Raw genomic sequence first — 13091 nt, 5'->3', positions numbered from 1 at the left:
CTGGGCTTCTCCCAGAATCAAGGGAAGACTGAAAGATCATGCCCAGTGCCTCTGCAAAATTCCACTGTCCTTCACTATCCATGGATAGATCTTATCCGGTCATAGTGCCAACTTTAACTAGTGATACTCTAATGAACACTTCACCCTGATCACCCAGAGCCTCCTGCCTAGGCCGTAAGCACCTATTTGATAAAGACATGTGCAAAATGTTCACTTAGCATGCCAGCCATGTCTCCCGCCTTCATGTGTAAAATGTTTTGGTCCCTAAAAAGTCCTAGTTTTACTAATCTGTTAATACTGACATGCCCACACAAGAATCTGAGACACTATTTCATGTTGACCACCAGTCTTTCCGCATAATCTCCCTTTGACTTTCTAATATGCTTTTCCACCTCCACTCTGCCCCCAGCCCCAATTATAATCATTGTATAATATCAACTCTCTCTGTAATTTCCCTCCAGATTTGTCACACTCCATCCTTCCCACTTGTCATGAAGGTGTAGGTGAGTACTGTACCTTTAAGAGACACTGGAAGCTGGCACGGACTTAGAGAGGCACAGATTGGGCTGAAAGATTTAAATGCTTAACATTTGGTTGACACAAATAGCTGGCACTGTGTTGCCATGGTACAAAAACAAATTCAAAGTTTACATTATTCCACAGATACCAAAATCCAATCGAATTTGAATTTTACTGTTTGGGATGGCATCAAACCAATGAAATGATTCAATGCTTTGTGGTATAAAACTGGACAATTTGAACAGTTAAGGGGAGAATAGCACCAAGCACCAACAAACAGAATGCCAGCTGAATAACTCTCCAAAAGGTACCTGTCTATAAGAATTTTTTTGCAGCAGAACACTACGGTCAACTGAAAGAAATCTACAGAGAAAGTTCGACATCTGAATATATACCTGGGTTTGAAATTAATTTTGCCATAAATTTAAAAGGAAATTTATCTGACCAATATTGTCCAGTGGGGGGGGTAAGAGAAAGGAGTTGTAAATAGCTGTTGTTTTAATGTTCTCTGTTGGACGTAAAGAATAAACTTGTTACTTTTACGTTAAGTAGTGTCAGCTGGGATTGTTCTTTGCCTCTCAAAATTTAACACATTATGGCATGAGGTGAACTTCTCTGTGCGTCAGATTTAAATTATCAGAGGGGTTTACCCCATGGCGTAACACACTCACTAGTGACCAATAGATGTGCAAACTAATTGCACTCTTTTTATTTCTTAAATCAGGTCAGATTGATACTATGTTTGAACCTTCTGGGATGTCCCTTGTGACCATAAGACATAGGAGCAGAAAGTAAGCCATTCAGCCCATCAAGTCTGCTCCACCATTCAATCACGGCTGATAAGTTTCTCAACCCCATTTTCTCACTTTCTCCCCATAACTATTGATCCTCCTGATACTCGAGAACCTACTTAACTCAGTCTCAAAAACACTCAATGACCTAGGTTCCACAGCCTTCTGTGGCAACGAATTCCATAAATTTACCACTCTCTGGCTGAAGATGTTTCTCCTTATCTCCATTCTAGAAGGTCTTTCCTTTACTCTAAGCTGTGCCCTCAGGTCCTAGTCTCTCTGACCAGTGGAAATACCTTCCCAACATTTACTCTGCCTAGGCCATTCAGTATTTTGTATATTTGAATTAGATCCCCTCTCCTCCTTCTAAATTCTATCAATTTTAAAGGCAAAGTCCTCAAATGTTCCTCATATGTTAAGCTGTTCATTCCTGAGACCATTCTTGTGAATCTCCTCTGAACGTGCTCCAGGGCCAGTACATCCTTTCTGAGATATGGGGCCCAAAACTGCACACAATACTCCAAGTGTGATCTGACCAGAGCCTCATAGAGCCTCAGAAGTACACCCTTGCTTTTGTATTCAAGTCCCCTCAAAATAAATGCCATCATTGCATTGGCTTTCTGAACAACTGACTCAATCTGCAAGTTTACCTTGAGAGAATCCAGGACTAGAACTCCCAAGTCTCTTTGCACTTCATTCTTCTGAACTTTCCGTCCATTTAGAAAATAGCCCATACCTCTATTTTTCTTACTCAAAGTGCATGATCTCACATTTTCCCACATTGTACTCCATCTGTTACTTCTTTGCCACTCTCTTAACCTGTCCAAATCCTTCTGCAGCTTCCCTGCCTCCTCAATGCTACCTATCCCTCTACCTATCTTTGTATCATCTGCAAATTTAGCCAGGATGCCCTCAGTTCCTTTGTCTGGATTGTGAATGTATAAAGGGAAAAGTTGTGGTCCCAACAATGACACTTGTGGAACACTACTTGTCACTGGCTGCTATCCTGAAAAGATCCTTTTATTCCCACTCTCTGCTTTCTGCCAGTAGCCAAGCTTCTATCCATGCTAGCACCTTGCCTCTGACACCATGGGCCCTTATCTTACTCAGTAGCCTCCTGTGCAGCAACTTGTCAAAGGTCTTCTTGATGTCCAGATAGATAACATCCATTGGCACCTCTTTGTCTAATCTGCTCATGACCTTGTCAATGGGTTCCAGCAGATTTGTCAGACATGACATCCCCTTGATGAAACCATTCTGACATTATCTATTTTACTGTAAACCTCCAAGTATTCCGAAATCTCATCCTTCACAATCGATTCCAGGATCTTATCCCCAATCAAGGTTAGGCTAATCGGTCTGAAATTTTTCATCTTTTGCCTTGCTCCATTTTAAACAGTTCTCTGGTACCCTTCCTGATTCTAGCGATTCCTGAAAGTTCACCACTAATGAATCCACTATCCCTTCGCTATCTCCTTTGTACCTCTGCGGTGTAATCCATCTGGTCCAGGTGATTTATTCACCTTTAGGCCATTCAGTTTCTCGAGCACCTTCTCCTTGGTGATGGTCACCACACTTAGCTCTGCCCCCTCACGCACTTGAATGATAGGGGCATTACTCATGTCTTCCACCGTGAAGACTGACATTAAGTAATTATTCAGTTCCTCAGCCATTTCCTTGTTCACCACTACTATCTCTAGTGTCATTTTCCAGAGGCCAAATGTCCATTTTTGATACTCTTTTGCCCTTAATATGTCTAAAGAAACTCTACCAGTCTTTCTTTATATTACTGGCTAGCTTACCCTCATATTTAATCTTCTCCCTCCTTATTGCTTTTTTTGTTGCCCACTGTGGGTCTTTGTTAGGTTCCTAATCCTCTAGTTTCCCACTTCCTTTCGCCACATTATATGCTCTTTCTTCTGCTTTTACACTACCTCTGACTTCCCCAGTCAGCCATGGTTGCCTTAACCTCCCTGTACCATGATTCTTTTTCCTGGGATCAAAATCTGCTGTGTCTCCTGAATCAGTCCCAGAAAATCCTGCCATCGCTGTTCCTCTGTTTTGCCTGCTAGACTCCTCTTACAGTCAATTCTACACAGCTCCTTCCTCATGCCTCATGCCTCTGTAGATGCCTTTATTTAGCTCTAATACCGTTACCTCTGATTGTATCTTCTGCCTCTCAAATTACAGAGTAAATTCAATCATGTTATGATCACTGCCTCTTTTTGGTTACTTCACTTTAAGCTCCCCTATCAATTGCACAACAATAAATCCAATATTGCCTGTTCCCTAGTGGGTTCCACCAGAAACTGCTCCAAAAATTCATCTAGTCAACATTCCGCAAATTCCCTTTCTTGCAATCTACCTCCAGCCTGATTTTCCCAGTCCATCTGCATATTGAAATCCCCCATGATCGATGTAACTTTCCCTTCCTACACATCTTTTCAATCTCCTGGTGCATCTTGTGCCCTAGCTCCTGACTACTTTTGCAGCCTGTATGTAACTCCAACTATGGTTTGATTTTTTTACCTTTGCAATTCTTCAATTCTACACACACAGATTCTATGCCATCTGCCCCTACTTCATTTCTTACTATTGATTTAATTTAGTTTTTACTAATAAGGCAACCCACCACCTCTGCCCAACTACCTACCTTTTCAATCCTTGAATATTCAGCTCCCAATCCTAATCCCCTTGTAACCAGGCCGCCGCCGACCGTGACGTCACTTCCGCCCCCACCGACCTCGGAGCCCCTGCGATCGCCGCCCCAACAACTGCCCCGGTGACCACCACACACACAACCGCTTCCACGATCGCCGACGGACCCGCGACCCACGCGGCCACCGGGAATGACCACCACTCCTCCGTCGCCGCAACCATTTCCGCCCCTCCGGTTGCCGTCGACGCAGCCACTTCCGCCCCCACTGACATCACTAACCTGCAGGAGCACAAATCCTCAGGTTTTCCCGCCCCCACGCCGTCTTTCGTCACTACGCATAACCCCGCCCATAACCCCGCCCCCACGCCATCTCCCGTCGCTTCACGTAACCCCGCCCCCACGCTTATTTCCGTCACGACGCATGACCCCACCCCCACGTCGAGCAACGTCACCACGTCTAACTCCGCCCCTACTTCGATCTCTGTCCCCGCCCCTAACCCCGCCCCCAGCTCCAGCTCCAGCTCCAGTCCCACACCAGGTCCTAGCTCCCAGCCTTGCCGGATTTTCACCATCCCTCCAGATCTCCCCCTCTCTGAGGATGAAAGATCAGTCCTCAGCAGGGGCCTCACCTTCGTTCCCCTACGCCCTCGGATTAATGAGTTCAACACGCGGCGAGATATTGAACAATTCTTCCACCGCCTTCGCCTCTGTGCCTACTTTCACAACCAAGACTCCCGCCCACCCTCTGACGACCCCTTCTCCCGCCTCCAACACACCCCATCCACCTGGACACCCCGTGCTGGCCTCCTACCCGCCCTCGACCTCTTTATAGCCAACTGCCGCCGTGACATCAACCGACTCAACCTGTCCACCCCTCTCACCCACTCCAACCTCTCACCCTCAGAACGTGCAGCCCTCCACTCCCTCCGCTCCAATCCCAACCTCACCATCAAACCCGCAGACAAGGGAGGCGCGGTAGTAGTTTGGCGCACTGACCTGTACACCGCTGAAGCCAAACGCCAGCTCACGGACGCCTCCTCTTATCGCCCCCTTGACCACGACCCCACCTCCCACCACCAAACTATCATCTCCCAGACCATCCAGGACCTCATCACCTCAGGGGATCTCCCATCCACCGCCTCCAACCTCATAGTCCCACAACCCCGCACCGCCCGTTTCTACCTCCTGCCCAAAATCCACAAACCTGCCTGCCCCGGCCGACCCATTGTCTCAGCCTGCTCCTGCCCCACCGAACTCATCTCCCAATACCTCGACACGGTCCTGTCCCCTTTAGTCCAAGAACTCCCCACCTACGTTCGGGACACCACCCACGCCCTCCACCTCCTCCAGGATTTTCGCTTCCCCGGTCCCCAACGCCTTATTTTCACTATGGACATCCAGTCCCTGTACACCTCCATCCCCCATCACGAAGGACTCAAAGCCCTCCGCTTCTTCCTTTCCCGCCGCACCAACCAGTACCCTTCCACTGACACCCTCCTTCGACTGACTGAACTGGTCCTCACCCTGAATAACTTCTCTTTTCAATCCTCCCACTTCCTCCAAACTAAAGGAGTTGCCATGGGCACCCGCATGGGCCCCAGCTATGCCTGCCTCTTCGTAGGATATGTGGAACAGTCCATCTTCCGCAACTACACTGGCACCACCCCCCACCTTTTCCTCCGCTACATCGATGACTGTATCGGCGCTGCCTCGTGCTCCCACGAGGAGGTTGAACAGTTCATCAACTTTACTAACACCTTCCATCCCGACCTGAAATTCACCTGGACTGTCTCAGACTCCTCCCTCCCCTTCCTAGACCTTTCCATTTCTATCTCGGGCGACCGACTCAACACAGACATCTATTATAAACCGACTGACTCCCACAGCTACCTGGACTACACCTCCTCCCACCCTGCCCGCTGTAAAAACGCCATCCCATATTCCCAATTCCTTCGTCTCCGCCGCATCTGCTCCCAGGAGGACCAATTCCAACACCGCACAGCCCAGATGGCCTCCTTCTTCAAGGACCGCAGATTCCCCCCAGACGTGATCGACGATGCCCTCCACCGCATCTCCTCCACTTCCCGCTCCTCCGCCCTTGAGTCCCGCTCCTCTAACTGCCACCAAGACAGAACCCCACTGGTTCTCACCTACCACCCCACCAACCTCCGCATACAACGTATTATCCGCCGCCATTTCTGCCACCTCCAAACGGACCCCACCACCAAGGATATATTTCCCTCCCCTCCCCTATCAGCGTTCCGCAAGGACCACTCCCTTCGTGACTCCCTTGTCAGATCCACACCCCCCACCAACCCAACCTCCACCCCCGGCACCTTCCCCTGCAACCGCAGGAAATGTAAAACTTGCGCCCACACCTCCACACTCACTTCCCTCCAAGGCCCCAAGGGATCCTTCCATATCCGCCACAAGTTCACCTGTACCTCCACACACATCATCTATTGCATCCGCTGCACCCGATGTGGCCTCCTCTATATTGGTGAGACAGGCCGCTTACTTGCGGAACGCTTCAGAGAACACCTCTGGGCCGCCCGAACCAACCAACCCAATCACCCCGTGGCTCAACACTTTAACTCCCCCTCCCACTCCACCGAGGACATGCAGGTCCTTGGACTCCTCCACCGGCAGAACACAACTACACGACGGCTGGAGGAGGAGCGCCTCATCTTCCGCCTGGGAACCCTCCAACCACAAGGTATGAATTCAGATTTCTCCAGCTTCCTCATTTCCCCTCCCCCCACCTTGTCTCAGTCGGTTCCCTCAACTCAGCACCGCCCTCCCAACCTGCAATCCTCTTCCTGACCTCTCCGCCCCCACCCCACTCCGGCCTATCACCCTCACCTTGACCTCCTTCCACCTATCCCACCTCCATCGCCCCTCCCCCTAGTCCCTCCTCCCTACCTTTTATCTCAGCCTGCTTGGCTCTCTCTCTCTTATTCCTGATGAAGGGCTTATGCTCGAAACGTCGAATTCTCTATTCCTGAGATGCTGCCTAACCTGCTGTGCTTTGACCAGCAACACATTTGCAGCATCCATGATGTCCACATCATACCTGCCAATTTCGATCTGCACACCAAGCTTATTTACTTTATATCTCATCCTGCATGCATTCAGACATAACAGCTTAAGTCCAGTATTAACGGTCCCTTTTCTCACAGTCATTCGTTTGTCCAGTGTGCTTGAAGTTTCATTGCTAACCCTTTCCATATACACTGCTGTATTTCTGTGTATACTGGAGATTTTAATAACTTCCCCTGAGTTCTGCACGCTTACCTCCTCCTTTAATTCGGGTTTTCTAATTTCCCCTATAACTGAACCCTCCTCATGCCCCATTTAGTTCAGAGTCCTGTCCACAACCCTATTTATGCAATTGCCCTTATTCCACCAATGCAATGCTCTTCATGACCAATAATGCCATTTCTCTTCTGTTTCCTCCTTTCCTATCTTTACCAAACACCTTATACCCAGAGGTAGTTAACACACATTCCCTTCAGCCAGGTGTCTGCTATTGTCACAGCATCATACTTCCACAAGTCAATGTGTGCCTGTTGCTCTGAAGTCTAATTTACTGTACTCCACATCTTTCATATCCTTGATTTAGAGTTCATTATTTTCTCCCTTACTTCAACCTTCATGTCTTAAAGTTCTATTCTCTACACTAGTGCTATCTATCTCTTCAAACAGTCTCAGAATACCCTGGTTTTCCACTTTAATATCCTCTCATGGTTCCCTTCCTGGGTTTTCCTGCATTTTTTGGTCAAACCCTGAAATCTGTGTTCCCCTGAACCTTGGAACATCAGGACAGGTGGGCACAACATTTTTTTCAAATATATTTTGAGGTCTAATGTACACTTTGTTTGCTAGACCCTGCTCTAAGGAGATGGAACCCCTTCCTTCCCATGACCTTATCCAGATCCCTTTCTACTCCCAGCTTCTCTCAAAAGATGTTAACAACTGAGGTGTATGAGCTCACCACCCGACTGGTTGGTCCGTGCCGCTAGCATTTGAATGTAATGTTCGAAATGTTTCTCCTTCTGCTGTGCCATAATTTCACTTCGCTCCCAGAATGGGGGCTTCTTACTTTCCACCATCCACTGCCCCTGGGCGATCAATGTCTTCCGAGTGCTGTCGTAGTTGAAAAACTGGACATCATCCACATAGCCGATGATCACAAAGCCTGGAAGGTGGTGGGTCGCAGTCTGAACAGTGGCCAGGTACTGAAGTGAGTGAGAATCTGAAACAGAGAGAGGAATGGCCACCACATTTACAATCCAACATAAAATGAGACATTCAATCTATCCCTGCTCTCCCTCTCAACCCTGCTACCATGGTCCTCCTGAATCTTACTCCCTGCTTTCAGATCCCATTCTGTGTCCGACTGAGTACTCTCCTGTGCCCCTACAATCCACTCAATCTCTCTCACAAACTTTGGGACACCAATTGTGGAAGACTGCGACACATAAACAAGAAAGAACTGTTGGCGTTGCAAATATGTGATTAACTGAGGAAACCATGCAGAGACTGTCGTTTTTTTAAAAGAAGAGCAGGTACAAAATCTTTAAAAATCCTTACTGAGTTTTGGGAGTGGTAACAAGCTAATACACCACAAATGGTGCAAACAGACCTCAAAAAGAGAGCCATCAAATCCCGACAGTGCAGAAAGAGGGCATTCAGCCCATCAACTCTGCGCTGATCTTCTGAAAAGCACCCCACTCTTCCCACCCTATCTCCATAACTCCTCAATTACCATAGCTATTCCACCTAGCCTGCGTACTCTGGACACTACTGGGCGATTTAGCATGGCCAATCTACCAAACCTGCACATCTCTGGATTGTGGCAGGAAACCCATGAAGACATGCGGAGAATGCGCAAACTCCAAAAACACAGGCACCCAAAGCTGGAACCAAGCCCAGGTTCTAGGCACTATTGCGCTTCCTTTGCAAGTCATTGTGATGAGCTCTCGAGTACAGGAGGTTCATGCAAAAGGAAGGCAAACATTACCTTTTAGCTTGGGAAGCTAAAAAGGTATCAAGAGCAGCTAATAGCAAATAAGTAACAGAAAACCTTAGTGAGGATGTAGCTGTCATATTTTTCTTAGCAAAATTATTGGGGAAAAAAATTCTAAAAAGGGAGTCAGCAACTAGATTGCGCAGTAGTTATCAAGGTTAGGTGGGTCAGCCATGGTAAATGTATGTGTTACAGGAATTGGGTGTGATGCTCTTCAAAGGGTTGGTGCAGACTCGATGGGCCAAATGGTCTCTATTACCAAGGAATACCAGGTCTCCGAGAGTGCTTGCAGAGATGGACAGCACTATAGAAAATAGGAAGTCAAGAGGTAAAGTTGGAGAAAGTGATGAAGTCTAAATCAAGGATAACATGCACGATTCGAAGAATCACTAAAAACAAGTTTCACATTCCTGGCATTTCCCAGTGATGGAAATCTTCAAAGCACAATGCTTTATTTTTAATTTTTTCAATGTTTGCACGAGTAACGAAGGAATGTTTTCATCGCTGTACTTTGTAATTGACATCTGGCCTAGTTTGGGCCAATGTAGCTGACCAGTCAGACTTCATAACTCATTACTGCTCCTCGAATGCTGCCTAAACTGCTGTGCTTTTCCAGCACCACCCTAATCTAGACTTCATAACTCCCCCATTGATACTTTGCAAGCCACTGCACCTTTGAGGAAGCCCTGCTTTGATGAATACCAGTGGGGCTAAAATTTTCCAAATGAAACTGCTGATGCAAAGTGACATCTAATCTATTCTGCCTGACTTCCAATCCAACATACTCAATACCACATTAGAATTAGATTGATTGTAACATGTACTCATGTGAGTACAGTGAAAAGTTTACAAGTCACCACTTACAGCACTAGCGTCAGTACAACCTTGAGTGAAATTTCTTCTGAAAAGAATTCGAAAATAAAAAAAACTAAAAAGGTCCAGCATTACAGACCTTGAAAAGTACAAAATCATAGGAAAAAAATAGAAAAATAAAAGGTAAAAAAAATCAGAATAACAGTCCTCCCATGATAATATAACAGAGGGGAAAAAAGAAATCACAAAAAGAGATTTCAAGACAAAATCTACTTAGTCTATTTCATGCCCCATGGTGTTGAGGACCCAACACCCTGTCTCCCTAGGCCGAACCCACCACCATGCCAAATAGGATGCCTCATGGAGTCACAGACTGACTGAAGCTACCAAACAAGATTCAAACCGATATTGATGGAAACAGCCGCCAAAGCCAGCTAAAGGAATTCCAGGCCAAATCAGACCAGCCATGCTTCAGACAAGATGCTGCAGAAGTCATAACGAAAATTGAGGGCATTAAAATCTTGGACCCAGGTCCGGACCCGACGGAGTAAATAAAATTGCCTGAAGACTCCATGCTGCATGCTTTTATTAACTCAAAGGCAAGAGCATTCAGATCTCATCAGACACCCACACTTCCTGGCACCTCATCAGCGAAGAAATATGCCGCTTTTTAAAAAACAATTTTTCTTCCAAAGCAAGTAACTTCACATTCATTCATACTCCCATCCCAGAGTGGAGGAAATCTGCAAGATCAAGAATACATGTGACTCCAGTCCCACAGGATTGTGCAGCAGGACAGTTTAGTGGTTAGCACCGCTGCCTCACAGTGCCAGGGATCTGGGTTTGATTCCCTCCTCGGGAGACTACCTGTGTGGTGTTTGCATGTTCTCCCTTTGTATCTGTGTGCATTTCCTCCGGATCATCTGGCTTTCTCCCTTTATCCAAACATTTGCAGGTCAGGTGGAATAGGGGATGGGAAATGCTGGGTTACAGAGACACAATGGGTGGGGGTCAATCTGGATGGGCCGAATCACCTGCTTCCACATGGTAGCGAGTGTATGATTCTTAACTCCCCTCGAGATGACCTGGCAAGCCAGTAGGGAATTTGGGTTGGGAAATAAAAGCTAGCCTTCCCAGAGGTGCATACATCCGAAGGAAGGAATAGTGAATTCATGCTGAACCATTACATGCTGAACTAGAGTATTGTTTTCAATTCTGGGTGCACCTATGTAGGGAATGCAGGAAACTCTTTGAGAGCTTACTGAAAAGATAAACTAAAATTATTCCAGGGTTGAGGAATGACAACGATGTGCACAGATTGGGCTGTTTCCTTTGGAGAAGAAAAGACTTCAAGGAGATTTGATAGCAGTGTTCAATATCACACAGTGCCAAGATAAGAGGGGGAGGAACCCAGTTCCTTTGGTGAATAGTTTAGAAATTGCAGATTTCAGTTCAAGGTGATTGTTAAATGAACCAGTGGTGTTTGTGGAAACATATTCTCACAATGAATGGTTAAAACCAGGAATGCTGACAGTTCTGAAGACGTGCCACATTGGAATCAAAATATTAATCTCTCTCCGCAGACCTGTTGAGTTTCTCCAGCATCTTTTTGTTTATATTTAAGCTTCTCATTCCTTGAGTGCAGAACATTCACAGCTAATTGATTGTGAAGGGTGTGGGGACAATAACGGGAACAGGGTACAGAGTTGGATGTTCAGCTATGATCATGTTGAATGTTGGAGCAGTCTCAAAAGGCCGGATGGCCTACTCCTGTTTCCAATCCTTCCACTTTGTATTTTAATAAGCGTTTAAAGGGTTACAAGTCATTGACAGAATCAACACAAAACAATTTGACATCAATATAAAATAACAGGCCATTCAGAAGTGAAGTCAGCAGGTTTCTCCTCACATTGAGCAATAGTGGAAATCCCGAACTCAAAAAGTTGGCAACGTCGAGGCAGTGGTGGGGGCTGGGTTGGGGGAGGTTGGGGGAGTTCTCATTTCAAGTGTTTTTCAAAAATGAATTGGATTTTTGTTGGAACATCGATGGGATCTGAAGATGGGAAATTATCAGACATGACTTAATTTAATGGTGGAGGCATGCTACCCATGGCCTAACCACCTCACAACCGAGGAGATAGTGAGGACTGCAGATGCTGGAGAGTCAGAATTGAAAAAAATGCGGAACTGGAAAAAACACAACAGGTCAGGCCGAATCCCAAGGAACAGGAGAGTCGACGTTTCGGGCACCCTACCCTCCCCATCCCGTTCTCCTACACCCTTCTCAATCTTGTAACTCCAATGTCCATCTGGTACTGCACCCCCCCCCCCCCCTTACAATTCACTCTATTGGTTTCCCACTGAAGTGTTCCAGCATAACCCCCAGCCTGGTACTGCCCCCCTCACACCTCACTCTATTGGTTTCCCACTGTGCTAACATAACTCCCAGTCTGGCACTTCCCCCTCACACCTCACTCTATTAGTTTCCCACTGTGATGTTGTAACACAACTCCCAGTCTGGCACTATTGGTTTTCCTCTACGTTAATATAATCGCCAGCCTGGTACTGTCCCCCTCATACCTCGGGCTATTGGTTTCCCTTTGTGTTAACATAACCCCAACCTGAAACTGCCCCTCTCAGCTGCGAATACTCACTTGCAGCGACTTCCCCACACAGAAGCACCAGGAGTACCAATCCCGCCATTCCTCCGTCTCCACTCATGGTGGGAGAGGAATTTTGGGCGATCCTTTCCGCAGAACAGTCGCCCACAATCCAGGAATGCTCTAACCCGTACCACCATGAAACTCTGTTCCTACTCACTCGAGTAGCCTCTTACTGATTGGAGGCAAATCCACGGCCAGACCAATTCCAATTCAAACAATCCATGAGTCACCAAGCTCTGGCAGAACTCGGCTATTCAAGGTTTGCCTCCAGGAACTTAGACGCTTGTGAGACATTACGGAAATCAGCTGAGCTCAGCGGAAACACAACGAAGTGAGTTGAGTTCAGCCTTTCGGACATGCTGCAGTCACAACAATAACTGACGGTAGCTGCTGAAAGAAAACTCAGTGCCTGCTCGGAAGAGAACGTGATAAATCCTTCAGCTTTGTGAGGCCAAAATGCACTGAAGAAACACATTTCTCCGGGGAATTCTCAAAGGAGCATTTGAAATGCCTCAGCGTATTAGGGTACAGCCAAGTGCTGGAAAGTGAGAGATGTTTGATGACAGCATGGGTCCGATGGACCAAATGGCCTTTTTAAAGACTATTCCATAAAACGC

The 13091-nt window shown here is 46.8% G+C and overlaps 1 protein-coding gene across 1 annotated transcript in view; it reads right to left on the bottom strand.

The window, feature by feature from the left end:
- The window catches only part of LOC132832380 (major histocompatibility complex class I-related gene protein-like), a 28213-nt gene extending 15459 nt beyond the window's left edge, over positions 1 to 12754 (bottom strand). Inside the window, exons 1-2 of the mRNA XM_060850330.1 lie at positions 12466 to 12754; positions 7964 to 8224 (exon numbers count right to left, since the gene is read on the bottom strand). Of these exons, the coding sequence (XP_060706313.1) occupies positions 7964 to 8224; positions 12466 to 12532 (328 nt within the window). The 5' untranslated portion in view covers positions 12533 to 12754. The remainder of the gene's footprint in view (positions 1 to 7963; positions 8225 to 12465) is intronic.
- Positions 12755 to 13091: the final 337 nt, after the last annotated feature.

Source organism: Hemiscyllium ocellatum, chromosome 35 (assembly GCF_020745735.1).
Source record: "Hemiscyllium ocellatum isolate sHemOce1 chromosome 35, sHemOce1.pat.X.cur, whole genome shotgun sequence".
NCBI classification, from domain to species: Eukaryota; Metazoa; Chordata; class Chondrichthyes; order Orectolobiformes; family Hemiscylliidae; genus Hemiscyllium; species Hemiscyllium ocellatum.
This window is presented reverse-complemented; position numbering and strand designations above follow the sequence as displayed.